This window comes from Coregonus clupeaformis, chromosome 21 (genome assembly GCF_020615455.1).
Source record: "Coregonus clupeaformis isolate EN_2021a chromosome 21, ASM2061545v1, whole genome shotgun sequence".
NCBI classification, from domain to species: Eukaryota; Metazoa; Chordata; class Actinopteri; order Salmoniformes; family Salmonidae; genus Coregonus; species Coregonus clupeaformis.
Genome location: NC_059212.1, coordinates 48,560,387 through 48,580,386, shown reverse-complemented (window position 1 = coordinate 48,580,386; position 20,000 = coordinate 48,560,387). Strand labels below are relative to the sequence as shown.

General features: G+C 44.8%; 1 protein-coding gene across 3 annotated transcripts in view; it reads left to right on the top strand.

Annotated features, from left to right (window-relative positions):
- LOC121535393 (receptor-type tyrosine-protein phosphatase F) overlaps positions 1-20,000 on the top strand; it is a 419,130-nt gene that overhangs the window by 288,366 nt on the left and 110,764 nt on the right. For all 3 annotated transcript variants that reach the window (XM_045205947.1, XM_045205949.1, XM_045205948.1), the window contains 2 exons: positions 3,287-3,598; positions 7,469-7,662. In XM_045205947.1, coding sequence (XP_045061882.1) covers positions 3,287-3,598; positions 7,469-7,662 — 506 coding nt within the window. The remainder of the gene's footprint in view (positions 1-3,286; positions 3,599-7,468; positions 7,663-20,000) is intronic.

Here is a 20,000-nt window from a genome sequence, read left to right as displayed (position 1 = left end):
GTGTCCGTCAGTAAAGCGACACCAGTTTGGTGCTTCAAAACCAGTGACACCTAAACGCTGTGACATAGTAATGTCTTGGAGTGTCAAACAAAGCCCAGTTCACAATCAGAAGTTTCTTTATTGACAAAAAAATATATGCACCCAAGATATGACAGGTGGCATTCGGTGACGTGCTGTAATGTAATTAAAAAGTGATGGGGTACTGACTTCTAAACTTGAAATATGAAATATCCTTATTCACGTTACTGAGGGAGAGAGGGGAATGCAGAACGTTTACATTGTGTCAGAACACGTTATGGTTAGACGTCAGGTATCCTCTGGCGAGGATGAGGGCCACAGTCTGGTTCCAGTCAACAGGACAGCCGTGAGTTGGGGAGGAGGGAGGAATTCGGGCCGAGGTCAGGTCAGATAAAGTGAGGAAGAACAGGCATCAGTCCTGCCTAGCAACATAGATGTATTGGCTGTCCAGATGTGGGAGGAGGAGACTCAGCCTAGGAGGAAGGTATAAATATATGTGCTTGTGTAAATATATATTTGTCTTATGCAGCTGTTGGACCCATTAGGTGAATAAACTTGGGTTTGAGCTTTGACTAGTTGTCCGTTAATTTTTCACTCTGTACGTCAGAACCTAACAAAAGGAAAAATACTTCTTAGAGAAAGGTTATTGGTCGGCCGTCTGCATGCCCCTTTCTAGAGATCCAGTTCCCTCTCTCCACCTGAAACGCAAGAAATTATAAACGTACGCAACACCCTTCTAGCTGCTAGCTAACGTTAGCAGGCTAAATAGACAACATATCTTTGCATCACACAGTATAAAAAATATTTTTACACAGTATTACAAAACCAAACGATCACCTCTAGTTCATTAGTAACGCAACAACATTAGGCAACGTTTTATGAAACCAACTTTTTAAAACAATAACACAGACAGCAGAACTCGTCTTGCAGATACACGCCTCTTCAGGCCTGAGAAGACCAATGCAGACTGAGGATAGAGAGTGTACCCACAATGCTGATGGGTTACCCACAATGCTGATGGGTTACCCACAATGCTGATGGGTTACTGCAGCCCAAAGCAGACATGCAGGAAGAAGCACAGAGCAGTATGCCGACAGAGTATAAGTGCCTGCCAACCAATAACCTTTCTTTGAGAAGTCATTTTGTTTTTAGTTACAGCATGTCACTTGTCAAACCTTGGGTGCATATATTTTTTTGTCAATAAAGAAACTTCTGATTGTGAACTGGGCTTTGTTTGACACTCCAAGACATTACTATGTCACAGCATTTAGGTGTCACTGGTTTTGAAGCACCAAACTGGTGTCGCTTTACTGACGGACACAAAGTACACTAAAGGCCACATGACATGCTTATTGGGAAGGGATTTAACTGTAGAACTAAAGACAAACAAGTCATGTTGCATTTTCCAGCCCTGATTCCATGTTATTACATAGAAACTGCCATCTCTGTTTCCACGTTACAAACCATGGGCTTAGTTGGGAGGATGGGGATTGTGGGTAAACTACATCGGTAACTACTATTGGTAACTAATGGTAGTTGCTAGAAATAACATAGTCATTACCACGTCATTGCCCTGTCATTACCGTGCTGTAATGTAAAGTGCTACCGAGGTCTGTAAGTGTGTGAAACCTGGTGTATCTCTTAGCTGACACACACAGTACTTAGACGACTGATAAACGCCAACCGCTGTCATCAAGGTTTCAGTGGCAGTGTTAACACAGCAAGGGTCGCGTTGGCTTTCACGAAATCTACACACAATACAATCTACACACAATACCCCATGTTTTCTACAACTTGATTGGAGTCCACCTTTTGTAAATTCAATTGATTGGACATGATTTGGAAAGGCACACACCTGTCTATATAAGGTCACACAGTTGACAGTGCATGTCAGAGCAAAAACCAAGCCATGAGCTCGAAGGAATTGTCCGTAGAGCTCCGAGACAGGATTGTGTCGAGGCACAGATCTGGGGAAGGGTACCAAGATGGTCCCCAAGAAAACAGTGGCCTCCTTCATTCTTAAATGGAAGAAGTTTGGAACCACCAAGACTCTTCCTGGAGCTGGCCGCCCGGCCAAACTGAGCAATCGGGAGAGAAGGGCCTTGGTCAGGGAGGTGACCAAGAACCCGATGGTCACTCTGACAGAGCTTTAGAGTTCCTCTGTGGAGATGGGAGAACCTTCCAGAAGGACAACCATCTCTGCAGCACTCCACCAATCAGCCCTTTTATGGTAGAGTGGCCAGACAGAAGCCACTCCTCAGTAAAAGGCACATGACAGCCCGCTTGGGAGTTTGTCAAAAGGCACCTAAAGACTCTCAGACCATGAGAAACAAGATTATCTGGTCTGATGAAACCAAGATTCAACACTTTGGCCTGAATGCCAAGCATCACGTCTGGAGGAAACCTGGCACCATCCTTACGGTGAAGCACGGTGGTGGCAGCATCATGCTGTGGGGATGTTTTTCAGCGGCAGGGACTAGGAGACTAAACAGGATTGAGACAAAGATGAACGGAGCAAAGTACAGAGAGATCATTGATGAAAATCTGCTCCAGCGCACTCAGGACCTCAGACTGGGGCGAAGTTTCACCTTCCAACAGGACAACGACCCTAAGCACACAGCCAAGACAACGCAGGAGTGGCTTTGGGACAAGTCTCTGAATGTCCTTGAGTGGCCCAGCCAGAGCCCAGACTTGAACCCGATCGAACATCTCTGGAGAGACCTGAAAATAGCTTCGCAACAATGCTCCCCATGCAACCTGACAAAGCTTGAGATAATCTGCAAAGAAGAATGGGAGAAACTCCCCAAATACAGGTGTGCGAAGCTTGTAGCGTCATACCCAAGAAGACTCGAGGCTGTAATCTCTGCCAAAGGTGCTTCAACAAAGTACTGAGTAAAGGGTTTGAATACTTATGTAAATGTGATATTTCTGTTTTTTATAGGTTTTTTTAAAACCTATTTTTGCTTTGTCATTATGGGGTATTGTGTGTAGATTGATGAGGGAAAAAAACAAAAAAGTATCCATTTTAGGATAAGGCTGTAACCTAACAAAATATGGAAAAAGTCAAGTGGTCTGAATACTTTCCGAAGGCATTGTATCTACATATAAAAACAGACATAGTTGTTTTTGATCTGATTGAACCAATCTCTCAGTCCAGAGTCTGCACCCCCTCCCTCCCCATCCTTGGTTATGTTGTTATTTTAGTTGGTTTATTATTTTAGCTTGATGCCTCCCTCCCCTGCTCGTCCCCCCTCCACCCCCTTTACAGCCCCCTCCGCCCCCCCTCAGGAGGTACACCTGTCCAGTCTAAGCTCCACCTCCCTCAAGGTGAGTTGGGTGGCCCCGCCCGCTGCGTCCCGTCATGGCGCCATTGTGGCGTACACCGTCAGCTACCAGTCCACGGGCAGCGCCAGCGAGGACCCCGATCGCCACGATGTGCCTGGCATCGGAGCAGACGCCTCTAGTTATGTGCTGGAGGACCTGGAGAAGTGGACAGAGTACCAGGTCTGGGTTAGAGCTCACACTGATGTAGGCCCGGGCCCGGAGAGCGCTCCGGTCAGGATCAAAACTAAAGAGGACGGTAGGTTGGGGTCTGGTTCTGGTTCTGGTTTGGGTTGTACCATCGACCTCTCTGGGTGAAGCTTTTCTACACCGTCTGACTCCGCCTTCCGTTTGTCTCTTCGGCTCTCCTGCCGTAATCTTCCCTTCTCTATTTGTCCCTTGTTTTTAACAGTTTCTGGTCTCTACTGGTTTCTGCTTGTCTCTACAGGTTTCTGCTTGTCTCTACTGGTTTCTACTGGTCTCTAGTGGTTTCTACTGGTCTCTACTGGTTTCTACTGGTCTCTATTAGTTTCTATTGGTCTATACTGGTGTATACTGGTCTCTACTGGTTTCTACTGGTCTCTATTAGTTTCTATTGGTCTATACTGGTGTATACTGGTCTCTACTGGTTACTACTGGTCTCTACTGGTTTCTGCTGGTCTCTAGTGGTTTCTACTGGTTTCTCCTCGTCCCGACTTGTCTACTGATTTATGCTATTTTCGACTGGCCTCTATTGGTCTCTACTGGCTTTTACAGGTCTCTACTGGTATCTACTGGTCTGTACTTGTTTCTATATGTATCTTCTGGTTTCTACTACCTCTACAGGTTCTGCTCCACATCTCTTCCCCCTGTACTCCCTGTACTGGTGATCACTCTATCTCTTCCTTCTGTTCATCTCTCTGTTTTGACTTTGTCTCCTCAGTGACTTTCAGACATGCTATCCAGGGTTAAGGCTCATCACCCTCAACGCCAACTCCTTTTAATACTTTATCCCTTTCAATCTTTCTCTCGTTTCTAGACGTTTTCATTCTTTTATTTTCTGTCTTCTTCCTCCTGTCAGGTCTGTCCTCATAGTTCACGTCTGTCTCCCTCTGAGCCCAAGACAACTGGAACACAACTCACTTAGTCACTCCTTACTTTTTCCACTTCCCTCTCTTTTCTCACTTCTTTATTTTGTTCTCAGCGTGATGGAGTGTTCCTAGGAGGCAACTCTCTATAATTAATGTGTTTGAAGTTGCAGCTACACAGCTAATTGCTCACAGTAATTAGAGGTTTTACACACACACACACTCTGGGCTGCCGGTAACGAGGCATCCTGTGGGCAGTAGTCAAATCTTTACGCATTCCTGTGTGGATTTTTGACACATTTTAAAAACCTCTTGAATGTTATGGCAACATTTTGATTTCCGCCTAAATAGACATACCCAAAAGTAATAGTTTTTCTTGAGATTGCCATAAACAATAACTAGTAATGCTGCGTAGTTCTAGAAAGGTCTGGAACTCACCTTTCTGGTAAAAAAAATAGTTATACATTGCTGAGGTGTACTCACTTTTGAGGACACACGCTCAAGTACAGCGTACAAATATTATGAAAATATAAAAATAAAAAAAATAATATACAATTTTTTCCTATTTAACAATAGTGGGGGAATATACCACGTTTTGAAATGACTGAAATGCTTTCTAAATATAGGAACAACCAAATTATAAACTACTTTATAACCGGCCACATCAAAATGCATAATATGTGACCGACCACCTCGATTCGGTCTTATGTAGCAAAAATTTGAAATTGTGTTTTTTACATTGGATAAAAGCAGAGACTCAGAGCTACAAAATTGTATATCATACACTGCAGTTGAGGAACAATGAGAAAGTAATTCTGCTTTGAAAGTTGATCAACTTGTAACCCTACTTTTGAGAAAATGGCCCTTGAATGTTTTGGTACACCTACTGGAGAGCTCTTCATTGTCTACACCCATTCAGCATTGTTCACACCCTCTTAAGCCTTAGCCCCACCCGTCTCTTTAAGGATTCACATGTGAGGCCATGTGCTAAACAGAGGGAGTAAGGTAGTGTAGTAAACAACCAAAGATTAAGACTAAAAGCGGTGAAAGTAGTAGCCTACAATAAGGGAAAACTCCAGGTAAAAATACACTTTATCTAGTCCTTGGCCTATATCCTAATCTGACTTTGGTTCAGGTCATGTTGTTCATCACATTACCGTCTCTGGTAAACACACTATATCAAATAACATCTAAGTTTATTTGACACATGTACAAGATACAGAAGGTGTAAACGGTACAGTGAAATGGTTACTTGCATAGTAGCAATATCAAAAATAGAACGTGTCCAGATAAAAATACTGTATAAAGATGATATGATTATTAGATGATGCTTACCCAATCACACTTGTCTAAATTGATGGGTCATGTGAAAGAAATGCTATAACCACCCCCCCAGGCGCATCAGTATGAAAATGGATAAGAGCGTCTGCTAAATGACTAAAACTGTGTCCATAATAAGTATATAGGTTGAGAACTTTTGTGAGCAACCTATAGCACAGTTTGAAAGATATGGCATATAGAAGGAAACCGGATGGACATCGTGAAAATGATCGGAGAGGTTGAGGGTAGAGGAAGTTCAGGAGTAAAAACAAACAAAATATAATTATTGTAAAATTGACTGTGTCCATAAAATGTATATAGTATGTATAAGCTGGAAGTAGAGGCCTAAGCGTTGTTGTTCACTAGTTTACTCCAATTAGGGAAGGGGTGGTGGGGTTATAAAGTAATAAAGGGAAATATATTTTTTAAAGGATATATATATATATATATATATATATATATATATATGTATATATTTATATATATATATTTGCGGGGGAAAAAACATATTGGAAGTGATGCAGACAATTAGATTGATGGAAGTTACAATCGATCTGCAATATTAAAGCTGATCTACCCCCTAAAAAAAATTAGGCTATAACTAGCAATGCAAATGAGTTTCTGAGATACTAGTAATATCAATACAGAGATCATAGCTAGCTAGCTAACAGTATGCTTGAACTTGCAATGAAGATTACTTTCTAACAAAATTAGAAATGTGTAATATCTAAAAATGTAGCTAGACTCTTACCCGTATAGATGGATGAACGCTTCATGGCAGACTGGAACCATTTTAACTAAAGTAAGACGTCATTCCGTTTTGTTTGTAGCTAGCTACTGCTTGTTTGGTCCGTTGTGTTAAGACACTCCGGTTCACACTGACCGTGTGCAGAAAGTTGTCCATCCCAACTTTTTCCCACTGATCTTTGTAGATGGCGCCTGCTAAATTCAGGTTCAGCAATGTTGTTGGGAGCAGTAGCAGCACTTTTGCAGTTCTTCATGGCTAACGTTATATATCTTTCAAAAAAAAGCTTGGCAGACCAATCCAAACTCATCTCTCTCATCATTGCTAACGGGAAGGTTCCTGTATTTTTTCCGTGGCTGAACCAACTAGGCTTATAATATTTATTTATTTATTCATATTTACAGATGGCATACGAGTTTGTTATTAAGGCACATGGAAGTTTACATGTTCCAGAAGGCATTTCTGCCAAAAAAAAACGCATTAAGAAATGCCTCTCCTGTGAAGTAGTGAAACGAGTCACATGATTAATTTTGCATCATCACGAGGATGTGGCTGGTGACACTTTGCTTGTTGAAAGTCCAATATCTTTAAAAACTTGACTGCTGACATGCAAAACATTTTGGGACTAATTAAAAAAAAATACCAAAATATTGTTTTTGAGTGGATTTTCCCTTTAAAATAATGATTCAGTGTGTGAAGTCAATGCACCAACGCCCCTCCTATCGTAACGTTTCCCCCAGTGACCAGTAGTTTTTGGGGCCAGAGTCCTCAGATAGTACAAACAGAAACGTGTATAGATTAGTGAAGTTGGGATCTTAGATTGGTAGCTAACTTATCTAGTTGTCGGTTCACTACCAGCGTTGCCTCCTTCTCCAGCACTCAAAAGCACCAGACCTTTTGGTATACTGCATTTTTCTTGCCTATTCTTGGCTGTATAACACTTTTTCCCCTTCTCTCTCCCTCCCTCTCTCCCTCCCCCTCCCCCCTCCACCGACAGTGCCAGGTGCCCCTCCCAGGAAGCTGGAGGTAGAAGCTGTGAACTCTACAGCCATCAGGGTAACATGGAAGGCCCCCCTGCCAGGGAAGCAGCACGGGCAGATCAGGGGTTACCAGGTCATCTACTCCCGGCTGGAGAACGGGGAACCACGGGGTCAGCCTAGCGTCATGGACGTACCTCTGCCTGAGGCTCAGGTACTGTCCTCCAACGCTCTCGGTGTTTCTCTCTTTATTTCATCTCTCTCTCTCTTTTTCATTCCATCGTTCTCTCTTTTACATTCATTTAATCTCTCTCTCCATCTCTCACTCCCTCTCTGTGTTTCGTTCTCTCTCTTTCTTGATCCCTCTCAATTTTTTAATTCGCTCTCTCTCACACTCATTCCCCTCCCCTCTGTACCTCCTTCTCTCTCACTCTCTCTCTCTCGCTCTCTCTCTCTCTCTCTCTCTCTCTCTCTCTCTCTCTCTCTCTCTCTCTCTCTCTCTCTCTCGCTCTCTCTCTCTCTCTCTCTCTCTCTCTCTTTACTTCTCTACCATTCTCAGACGTCTAGCCTTTCCTTACCACTAGACCAGGAAACAGACATTTATTTATCGGAATCCTTCTCTTCTTCTTTAAATGTTTCTTCCCCCCCCCCCTTCCCTAACACTTGACTCCCAGCTCGGAGCCGTTTCCCCTCAGGGATTATTGCACTGCCACCAGGTTTTATTCTAATGCTAACAGCTGTTAAATATTTAATGTATGTTTTACATCAGAAGGGCTTAGTGGGATCGATCCTGCTCCTGTTCCTTTGTGGCTGAGTGTTAATACATGTTACTGCCCTGCCTTGTTACCCTGTTCATAAATTAGATATATTCTCTCTCTCTCTCTCTCTCTCTCTCTCTCTCTCTCTCTCTCTCTCTCTCTCTCTCTCTCTCTCTCTCTCTCTCTCTCTTCCTGCCTCCCCTCTCTCTCTCCCTCCTTCCTCTCCTCCCCCTCTCTCTCCTCCCCCTCTCTCTCGCTCACTCTCGCTCTCTCCCTCCTTCCTCTCCCCCCTCTCTCTCTCCCTCCTTCCTCTCCTCCCCCTCTCTCTCCTCCCCTCTCTCTCCTCCCCCTCTCTCCCTCCCTCCTTCATCTCCTCCCCCTCTCTCTCTCCCTCCTTCCTCTCCTCCCCCTCTCTCTCTCTCCCTCCCTCCCTTCCATCCTATCCTCTAAGCCCACTGAATGTCCCTGGCTAGGGAACGCTAGCAGTAATATTGAGGAGCTGAGGTGTGTATATGTGCGTGTGTTCTCGTTCCTTCCTTCCTGTGTTTTCACAGTTAGTCGTAGCGTTTAGGGATACACCAGCAGAGTTGCCGGTTCACATCACAGGTGGGATCTTAGTGCCGTAGTACCCTGGAGCTCAGTGTTTAACCCTCATTTACCAGTGCCAATACCTCACTGTGGAGCTAGACATTATGGAAGAGGAAGCCATGTTAACTCACCTTAGGATACTGGGGTATTACTAGAGTAGACAACAGCCTCACGTCCTCTGTAGCTCAGCTGGTAGAGCTTGGTGCTTGCAACGCTAGGATAGTATGTTCGCTTCCTGGGACAACAACTTAAAATATATGTATGCATTACTGTAAGTTGCTTTGGATAAAAGCTAAACGGCAGATATTATTATTACATCATTTCTTGGCGTCCTTGGATATTGACTTAATCTCCCGACGTCCTGGATTTAGGCACATGACTACGGTTAAGTTAAGGCATTCATTCAGACTGGGTTAAATTGAGGGTTAAGGTTTGGGATATGATTAAAACAGAAACAACTCTAGGGTTATGTTCAGTAATGAATTCCTATTGGTTAACAGTTCAGGCATGAATTCCTATTGGTTAACAGTTCAGGCATGAATTCCTATTGGTTAACAGTTCAGGCATGAATTCCTATTGGTTAACAGTTCAGGCATTAATTCTGATCGATTAAATTCAGGATTAAGGTTTGGGATAGGGTTAATTCAATTCAGACATTAATTCTGATTGATTAAGTTCAGGATTAAAGTTTGGGGAACGGTTCAAACAGAAAAACAACTCCACGGTTAAAACTTAGCCGTTAATTAAAGATGGGCCTTGCTAACTCATTGCGTATGGATGGCGTAGTGTTCTAAGCAGTGACCTGCTCCATAGACTGTGGATTCAATCCCAGCCCTGGGCACTTTATAAATATTTTATTTTCTGAAGTGGATTTAACAAGTGACATCAATAAGGGATCATAGATTTCACCTGGATTCACCTGGTCAGTCTATGTCATGGAAAGAGCAGGTGTTCTTAATGTTTTGTACACTCAGTGTATATAACCATTACAGTCCCACTACTGTCATTACCAGGGCCTGTGGTTTTAACCGGAGAGTACTATTAGAACCCAGTACAGTCCCACTACTGTCATTACCAGGGCCTGTGGTTTTAACCCAGAACCCAGTACAGTCCCACTACTGTCATAACCAGGGCCTGTGGTTTTAACCCAGAACCCAGTACAGTCCCACTACTGTCATTACCAGGGCCTGTGGTTTTAACCCAGAACCCAGTACAGTCCCACTACTGTCATAACCAGGGCCTGTGGTTTTAACCCAGAACCCAGTACAGTCCCACTACTGTCATAACCAGGGCCTGTGGTTTTAACCCAGAACCCAGTACAGTCCCACTACTGTCATAACCAGGGCCTGTGGTTTTAACCCAGAACCCAGTACAGTCCCACTACTGTCATAACCAGGGCCTGTGGTTTTAACCCAGAACCCAGTACAGTCCCACTACTGTCATAACCAGGGCCTGTGGTTTTAACCGGAGAGTACTATAAGAACCCAGTACAGTCCCACTACGATCAACGTTTTAGCCTTCATTAGGGTCTGACGTGTGTGTGTGTGGGTGTGTGTGCGTGTGTGTGTGTGTGTGTGTGTGTGTGTGTCAGGCTATGTGAGTGGAGTTGAGCAGTTGTAAATCCAACTCGTCGTTCAACTGGCTCCTGCTAAGAATCGCTCAGCGCTCACCAGAAAAAAAAAAACAGCCGCTCCAAATTCGCTCCATAAATTTTTTTTTCGGTTTCAAAATATAATTTAACAAACACCCCATCTGCTTTTGTGACTGTGTACCATTTGGTTTTGAAGTAGGCTATCGTAAGAAGCTTCCAACATTTCAACAACACGTCGCAGGCTACTGAACGACGACCTACCTGAAGATAGGAGACGGCTGTGTTAAAAAAACGTTTTTTTTCTTTCTCTAATCTATTGGTGATCAGATACTTCAGTTGTAACTGGTTCTGTTGCGCTCACATTTGACAGTTGATAGACAACTTTAGCACCGTTACAAACGTAGAATCCTCTTTTTTTAACAGTAGCCAATACAGAAATCAAAACGTCTCCGGTGCAGCTGCATGGGTTCAATCGTTGTCTTGCCATCAATGACATGACACAGGCTGTGTGACCTATTTGTTGGTACTCTTATCAACATCTCTGCTCGTTAGTGGTGGGGGTAGGCTAAATGAATACAACAGAATAGGCCTAATTAAAAGAACAGTGATGAAGGAAATGAAAAATGCTGGGCAGAGCATGGCCAGAGCTCGTGGCCGAACGGTACTGCAAATTACACTGCTCATTCTACTTACTCCACCTCCGCTCAGCTCACATCCTATGCAGGTGTGTGTGTGTGTGTGTGTGTGTGTGTGTGTGTGTGTGTGTGTGTGTGTGTGTGTGTGTGTGTGTGTGTGTGTGTGTGTGTGTGTGTGTGTGTGTGTGTGTGTGTGTGTGTGTGAGAGAGATACAGTGCTATGCTCCAGTAACTCTGTGGCCTTGCCGACCTCAGCATGGAGCTGAATGGAAGAAGAGAAGCGTGTTTCTCTCTGTCAATCAAAATCACTCCTTCCCTCCTTCCACGTCTCTTCCCTCCTTCCAAACTCAGCCGTGTCGTCACATTCCTCCCCCTTCAAAATAACAAGTTCCATTCCTTACACAAAACAAGTCTCTCTCTCTCTCTCTCTCTCTCTCTCTCTCTCTCTCTCTCGCGCTCGCTCTCTCGCTCTCTCTCAAAACACAAAACAAAGCTTATCAGTTGACTTATAACGATGTCTTCAGCATTGTGTTGTCATCTAAAATCTAAATTAGGTGATAATTTATACATACTTATTTAAGTGTTAGGCTTCAGATGAGAAGAAAAGTATAGTGCAGCAGAGATAGGTGCATCCCAAACCCTCTCTGGTCAAAAGTAGTGCACTATGTAGGGAACAGGGTGCCATAGGGCTCTTGTCAAAAGTAGTGCACTATGTAGGGAATAGGGTGCCATTTTGGAACGTGCTCTTAATGTGTTCAGTATTCTACGCTGTCGTACCGAGCGTAGCCGACAGTCAAAAAATTAAGCAATTAAGCCACTAACTGTTATTCAACAGAGAGAGATAAGCAGCAGCTGTTTTTCAATGGGATGCTTCAACTTTGTCATCTTTGTGGTGAGAGAGAGAGAGAGAGAGAGAGAGAGAGTGACAGCAGTTTGGGATGCCTAAGGAGTTGCGTGTGACTCAGTGGTTACTCAAAAGTAGTGCACTATATAGGAAATAGGGTGCCATTTGGGACGCAATCCGACACCAGGGTAGCCAACCCTCCTGGAGAGCTACTGGACGTGCAGGCTTTGGTTCCAGCCCTGCTCTAATACACCTGATTCTACCCCTCGTTCCAGCCCTGCTCTAAGCTAGAACCTTCACTCGTCTTGGTACAGAACCGCCATTCTCCCAGTTAGACATCACCCCCTCTCTCACTCGCCTCTCTTCTACCTCCCTAGTTTAGCTGTGGATGACCGAGTGACTGCTTCTCTCTGAGCTGTAGCAGTAGTGGGGGTAAAGCAGAGGTGTCTAGCCCCCCTAGAGTTTGGGGTTTGATCTGTCACGACTAGAGTAACAGCCTAACACGATAGTAACAGTGGGAGGTGTCACGACTAGAGTAACAGCCTAACATGATAGTAACAGGGGGAGGTGTCACGACTAGAGTAACAGCCTAACATGATAGTAGCAGGGGGAGGTGTCACGACTAGAGTAACAGCCTAACATGATAGTAACAGGGGGAGGTGTCACGACTAGAGTAACAGCCTAACATGATAGTAACAGGGGGAGGTGTCACGACTAGAGTAACAGCCTAACATGATAGTAACAGGGGGAGGTGTCACGACTAGAGTAACAGCCTAACATGATAGTAGCAGGGGGAGGTGTCACGACTAGAGTAACAGCCTAACATGATAGTAACAGGGGGGAGGTGTCACGACTAGAGTAACAGCCTAACATGATAGTAGCAGGGGGAGGTGTCACATCTAGAGTAACAGCCTAACATGATAGTAACAGGGGGAGGTGTCACGACTAGAGTAACAGCCTAACATGATAGTAGCAGGGGGAGGTGTCACGACTAGAGTAACAGCCTAACATGATAGTAACAGGGGGAGGTGTCACGACTAGAGTAACAGCCTAACATGATAGTAACAGGGGGAGGTGTCACGACTAGAGTAACAGCCTAACATGATAGTAACAGGGGGAGGTGTCACGACTAGAGTAACAGCCTAACATGATAGTAGCAGGGGGAGGTGTCACGACTAGAGTAACAGCCTAACATGATAGTAACAGGGGGAGGTGTCACGACTAGAGTAACAGCCTAACATGATAGTAGCAGGGGGAGGTGTCACATCTAGAGTAACAGCCTAACATGATAGTAACAGGGGGAGGTGTCACGACTAGAGTAACAGCCTAACATGATAGTAACAGGGGGAGGTGTCACGACTAGAGTAACAGCCTAACATGATAGTAGCAGGGGGAGGTGTCAGGACTAGAGTAACAGCCTAACATGATAGTAGCAGGGGGAGGTGTCAGGACTAAAGTAACAGCTTACATTAATGTAGCAGGGGGAGGTGTCACGACTAGAGTAACAGCCTAACATGATAGTAACAGGGGGAGGTGTCACGACTAAAGTAACAGCCTAACATGGTAGTAACAGGGGGAGGTGTCAGGACTAGAGTAACAGCCTAACATGATAGTAACAGGGGAAGGTGACAGGACTAAAGTAACAGCCTAACATGGTAGTAACAGGGGGAGGTGTCAGGACTAGAGTAACAGCCTAACATGATAGTAACAGAGGGAGGTGACAGGACTAGAGTAACAGCTTAACATTAATGTAGCAGGGGGAGGTGACATAAATAATAATATGCCATTTAGCAGACGCTTTTATCCAAAGCGACTTACAGTCATGTGTGCATACATTTTTTTAACATATGGGTGGTCCCGGGGATCGAACCCACTACCCTGGCGTTACAAGGGCCGTGCTCTACCAGCTGAGCTATAGAGGACATGGTTGGTGTAGTGTAGTGGTGGTGCTATGTAGTGTGGTTAACAGAGATGTCTAGTCCTACGGTTTTGGGTTTCCTGGGTTTGGGGTTTGCTGTGTCAGGGCTAGCGTAGCAGGGTAGCATGCTGGCAGCAGGGGGATGTGACAGGACAGGACTAGCGTAGCAGGGTAGCATGCTGGCAGCAGGGGGATGTGACAGGACAGGGCTAGCGTAGCAGGGTAGCATGCTGGCAGCAGGGGGATGTGACAGGACAGGGCTAGCGTAGCAGGGTAGCATGCTGGCAGCAGGGGGATGTGACAGGACAGGACTAGCGTAGCAGGGTAGCATGCTGGCAGCAGGGGGATGTGACAGGACAGGACTAGCGTAGCAGGGTAGCATGCTGGCAGCAGGGGGATGTGACAGGACAGGACTAGCGTAGCAGGGTAGCATGCTGGCAGCAGGGGGATGTGACAGGACAGGACTAGCGTAGCAGGGTAGCATGCTGGCAGCAGGGGGATGTGACAGGACAGGACTAGCGTAGCAGGGTAGCATGCTGGCAGCAGGGGATGTGACAGGACAGGACTAGCGTAGCAGGGTAGCATGCTGGCAGCAGGGGGATGTGACAGGACAGGACTAGCGTAGCAGGGTAGCATGCTGGCAGCAGGGGGATGTGACAGGACAGGACTAGCGTAGCAGGGTAGCATGCTGGCAGCAGGGGGAGTAAGAGGATTTTACGGTCAGCACCGTCGAAGCCCCGCAGCTTCAAACAGGTTTTCACATCCCTCTGGACCTACTCACCATGGAGAGAAAGTTTCCAATATACTATGACGTTTATATTAAAAGTTTGTATAATATAGTATATATTCAAATGTAATATACTCCCCAGGGGGCTACCAGAGAGTTTCAGGGGAGGTGTGAAAGCCAAGTCAAACTATATTCTGTAATGAATAAGTATTAGGCCTGTCTCAAGCTATAATATATTTATAAAACAATCATTTAAATAATCTGAAGGGAGGCCCACTGTCTCAGACTTTGAAAACACCTGCTCTATAGTGCATATTTAAATATGATTGAAAAAAAGGTTATGTCTAATAAGGAAAGTCCAGGTTCTGGTAGGAAAAGGATGTGTCTAAGAAGGAAAGTCCAGGTTCTGGTAGGAAAAGGATGTGTCTAAGAAGGAGAGTCCAGGGTCTGGTAGGAAAAGGTTATGTCTAAGAAGGAGAGTCCAGGGTCTGGTAGGAAAAGGTTATGTCTAAGAAGGAGAGTCCAGGGTCTGGTAGGAAAAGGATGTGTCTAAGAAGGAGAGTCCAGGGTCTGGTAGGAAAAGGTTATGTCTAAGAAGGAGAGTCCAGGGTCTGGTAGGAAAAGGTTATGTCTAAGAAGGAGAGTCCAGGGTCTGGTAGGAAAAGGTTATGTCTAAGAAGGAGAGTCCAGGGTCTGGTAGGAAAAGGTTATGTCTAAGAAGGAGAGTCCAGGGTCTGCACCGGACAGGGAGTAAGTTGAGAAAATACTTGGCTATATGCTTTCAATACAGCCTGGTAAACATTTTCAAATATGATAAAATAGGTTTTCTTTCTCCTAAGGAGAGACGTAATAATACAGTTCAGCTGTCTAGCTCTCTGTGTCTCTCTCTGTGTATCTCTCTGTGTATCTCTCTGTGTCTCTCTGTGTATCTCTCTGTGTCTCTCTGTGTATCTCTCTGTGTATCTCTCTGTGTCTCTCTGTGTATCTCTCTGTGTATCTCTCTGTGTATCTCTGTGTCTCTCTCTGTGTATCTCTCTGTGTATCTCTCTGTGTATCTCTCTGTGTCTCTCTCTGTGTATCTCTCTGTGTATCTCTCTGTGTCTCTCTCTCTGTCTCTCTCTGTGTATCTCTCTGTGTATCTCTCTGTGTCTCTCTGTGTATCTCTCTGTGTATCTCTCTGTGTATCTCTGTGTCTCTCTCTGTGTATCTCTCTGTGTATCTCTCTGTGTATCTCTCTGTGTCTCTCTCTGTGTATCTCTCTGTGTCTCTCTCTGTGTATCTCTCTGTGTATCTCTCTGTGTCTCTCTCTGTGTATCTCTCTGTGTCTCTCTCTGTGTCTCTCTCTGTGTATCTCTCTGTGTATCTCTCTGTGTCTCTCTCTGTGTCTCTCTCTGTGTATCTCTCTGTGTCTCTCTCTGTGTCTCTCTCTGTGTCTCTCTCTGTGTCTCTCTCTGTGTATCTCTCTGTGTCTCTCTCTGTGTATCTCTCTGTGTCTCTCTCTGTGTCTCTCTCTGTGTATCTCTCTGTGTATCTCTCTGTGTCTCTCTCTGTGTATCTCTCTGTGTATCTCTCTGTGTCTCTCTCTGTGTATCTCTCTGTGTATCTCTCTGTGTCTCTCTCTGTGTATCTCTCTGTGTATCTCTCTGTGTATCTCTCTGTGTCTCTCTCTGTGTATCTCTCTGTGTCTCTCTCTGTGTTTCTCTCTGTGTATCTCTCTGTGTATCTCTCTGTGTATCTCTCTGTGTATCTCTCTGTGTAGCTATCTGTGTCTCTCTCTGTGTATCTCTCTGTGTCTCTCTCTGTGTATCTCTCTGTGTATCTCTCTGTGTCTCTCTCTGTGTATCTCTCTGTGTATCTCTCTGTGTCTCTCTGTGTCTCTCTGTGTATCTCTCTGTGTCTCTCTCTGTGTCTCTCTCTGTGTATCTCTCTGTGTATCTCTCTGTGTATCTCTCTGTGTATCTCTCTGTGTATCTCTCTGTGTATCTCTCTGTGTCTCTCTCTGTGTATCTCTCTGTGTATCTCTCTGTGTATCTCTGTGTATCTCTCTGTGTCTCTCTCTGTGTATCTCTCTGTGTATCTCTCTGTGTCTCTCTCTGTGTCTCTCTCTGTGTATCTCTCTGTGTATCTCTCTGTGTATCTCTCTGTGTGTCTCTCTGTGTATCTCTCTGTGTATCTCTCTGTGTCTCTCTCTGTGTATCTCTCTGTGTATCTCTCTGTGTATCTCTCTGTGTCTCTCTCTGTGTATCTCTCTGTGTCTCTCTCTGTGTATCTCTCTGTGTATCTCTCTGTGTCTCTCTCTGTGTCTCTCTCTGTGTATCTCTCTGTGTATCTCTCTGTGTCTCTCTCTGTGTCTCTCTCTGTGTCTCTCTCTGTGTATCTCTCTGTGTATCTCTCTGTGTCTCTCTCTGTGTATCTCTCTGTGTATCTCTCTGTGTATCTCTCTGTGTCTCTCTCTGTGTATCTCTCTGTGTATCTCTCTGTGTATCTCTCTGTGTATCTCTCTGTGTCTCTCTCTGTGTATCTCTCTGTGTATCTCTCTCTCTCTCTCTCTCTCTGTGTATCTCTCTGTGTATCTCTCTGTGTATCTCTCTGTGTATCTCTCTGTGTATCTCTCTGTGTCTCTCTCTGTGTATCTCTCTCTCTCTCTCTGTGTCTCTCTCTGTGTATCTCTCTGTGTATCTCTCTGTGTATCTCTCTGTGTATCTCTCTGTGTCTCTCTGTGTATCTCTCTGTGTATCTCTGTGTCTCTCTCTGTGTCTCTCTCTGTGTCTCTCTCTGTGTCTCTCTCTGTGTCTCTCTCTGTGTATCTCTCTGTGTATCTCTCTGTGTCTCTCTGTGTATCTCTCTGTGTATCTCTCTATGTATCTCTGTGTCTCTCTCTGTGTCTCTCTCTGTGTATCTCTCTGTGTATCTCTCTGTGTATCTCTCTGTGTATCTCTCTGTGTATCTCTCTGTGTATCTATCTGTGTATCTCTCTGTGTATCTCTCTGTGTATCTCTCTGTGTATCTCTCTGTGTATCTCTCTGTGTCTCTCTCTGTGTATCTCTCTGTGTATCTCTCTGTGTCTCTCTCTGTGTATCTCTCTGTGTATCTCTCTGTGTATCTCTCTGTGTATCTCTCTGTGTATCTCTCTGTGTCTCTCTCTGTGTATCTCTCTGTGTCTCTCTATGTGTCTCTCTCTGTGTATCTCTCTGTGTATCTCTCTGTGTCTCTCTCTGTGTCTCTCTCTGTGTATCTCTCTGTGTATCTCTCTGTGTATCTCTCTGTGTATCTCTCTGTGTCTCTCTCTGTGTATCTCTCTGTGTATCTCTCTGTGTATCTCTGTGTATCTCTCTGTGTATCTCTCTGTGTCTCTCTCTGTGTCTCTCTCTGTGTATCTCTCTGTGTATCTCTCTGTGTATCTCTCTGTGTATCTCTCTGTGTCTCTCTCTGTGTATCTCTCTGTGTCTCTCTCTGTGTATCTCTCTGTGTATCTCTCTGTGTATCTCTCTGTGTCTCTCTCTGTGTCTCTCTCTGTGTATCTCTCTGTGTATCTCTCTGTGTCTCTCTCTGTGTATCTCTCTGTGTATCTCTCTGTGTATCTCTCTGTGTCTCTCTCTGTGTATCTCTCTGTGTATCTCTCTGTGTATCTCTCTGTGTATCTCTCTGTGTCTCTCTCTGTGTATCTCTCTGTGTATCTCTCTGTATCTCTCTGTGTATCTCTCTGTGTATCTCTCTGTGTATCTCTCTGTGTCTCTCTCTGTGTCTCTCTCTGTGTATCTCTCTGTGTATCTCTCTGTGTATCTCTCTGTGTATCTCTCTGTGTCTCTCTCTGTGTCTCTCTCTGTGTATCTCTCTGTGTATATGTGTATCTCTCTGTCTAGCTCTCTCTGTGTCTCTCTCTGTGTCTCTCTCTGTGTATCTCTCTGTGTATCTCTCTGTGTATCTCTCTGTGTATCTCTCTGTGTATCTCTCTGTGTCTCTCTCTGTGTATCTCTCTGTGTATCTCTGTGTATCTCTCTGTCTAGCTCTCTCTGTGTATCTCTCTGTGTATCTCTCTGTGTATCTCTATGTGTATCTCTCTGTGTATCTCTCTGTGTATCTCTCTGTGTATCTCTCTGTGTATCTCTCTGTGTATCTCTGTGTATCTCTCTGTGTCTCTCTCTGTGTCTCTCTCTGTGTATCTCTCTGTGTATCTCTCTGTGTCTCTCTGTGTATCTCTCTGTGTCTCTCTCTGTGTCTCTCTCTGTGTATCTCTCTGTGTATCTCTCTGTGTATCTCTCTGTGTATCTCTGTGTATCTCTCTGTCTAGCTCTCTCTGTGTCTCTCTCTGTGTATCTCTCTGTGTATCTCTCTGTGTATCTCTCTCTCTCTGTCTCTCTCTCTCTCTCTCTCTCTCTCTCTCTCTGTGTATCTCTCTGTGTATCTCTCTGTGTCTCTCTCTGTGTATCTCTCTGTGTATCTCTCTGTGTATATCTCTGTGTATCTCTCTGTGTCTCTCTCTGTGTATCTCTCTGTGTATCTCTCTGTGTATCTCTCTGTGTATCTCTCTGTGTCTCTCTCTGTGTATCTCTCTGTGTATCTCTCTGTGTATCTCTCTGTGTATCTCTCTGTGTCTCTCTCTGTCTCTCTCTCTCTCTCTGTCTCTATGTGTCTCTCTCTCTGTATCTCTCTCTCTCTTTGATGTCTCTCTCTCTCTCTGTCTCTCTCTATTTGTCTTTCTGTGTCTCTCTCTCTGTGTAGCTCTCTCTGTGTCTCTCTGTGTAGCTATCTCTGTCTCTCTCTGTGTGTGTCTCTCTGTGTCTCTCTCTGTGTCTCTCTGTGTAGCTATCTGTGTCTCTCTCTGTGTCTCTCTGTGTAGCTATCTGTGTCTCTCTCTGTGTGTGTGTCTCTCTGTGTCTCTCTCTGTGTCTCTCTGTGTAGCTATCTGTGTCTCTCTCTGTGTCTCTCTGTGTAGCTATCTGTGTCTCTCTCTGTGTCTCTCTGTGTAGCTATCTGTGTCTCTCTCTGTGTAGCTATCTGTGTCTCTCTCTGTGTCTCTCTGTGTAGCTATCTGTGTCTCTCTCTGTGTGTGTGTCTCTCTGTGTCTCTCTCTGTGTCTCTCTGTGTAGCTATCTGTGTCTCTCTCTGTGTCTCTCTGTGTAGCTATCTGTGTCTCTCTCTGTGTCTCTCTGTGTAGCTATCTGTGTCTCTCTCTGTGTCTCTCTGTGTAGCTATCTGTGTCTCTCTCTGTGTCTCTCTGTGTAGCTATCTGTGTCTCTCTCTGTGTCTCTCTGTGTAGCTATCTGTGTCTCTCTATGTGTGTGTGTCTCTCTGTGTCTCTCTCTGTGTAGCTCTCTGAATGCGGTTGTCCTTGGTGAGCAGCTATTGCAGATGATTAATTTAATTCACACTAGGGGGTCAGTCCCAAATGGTGTCCCTCTTTTATTCAACATTCTCTTTCCTCCTCCTCTCTCACAGATTCACAATTATCTTGAAAGCAAACCCCTCCATCTCTCTCTCGCTCTCTCTC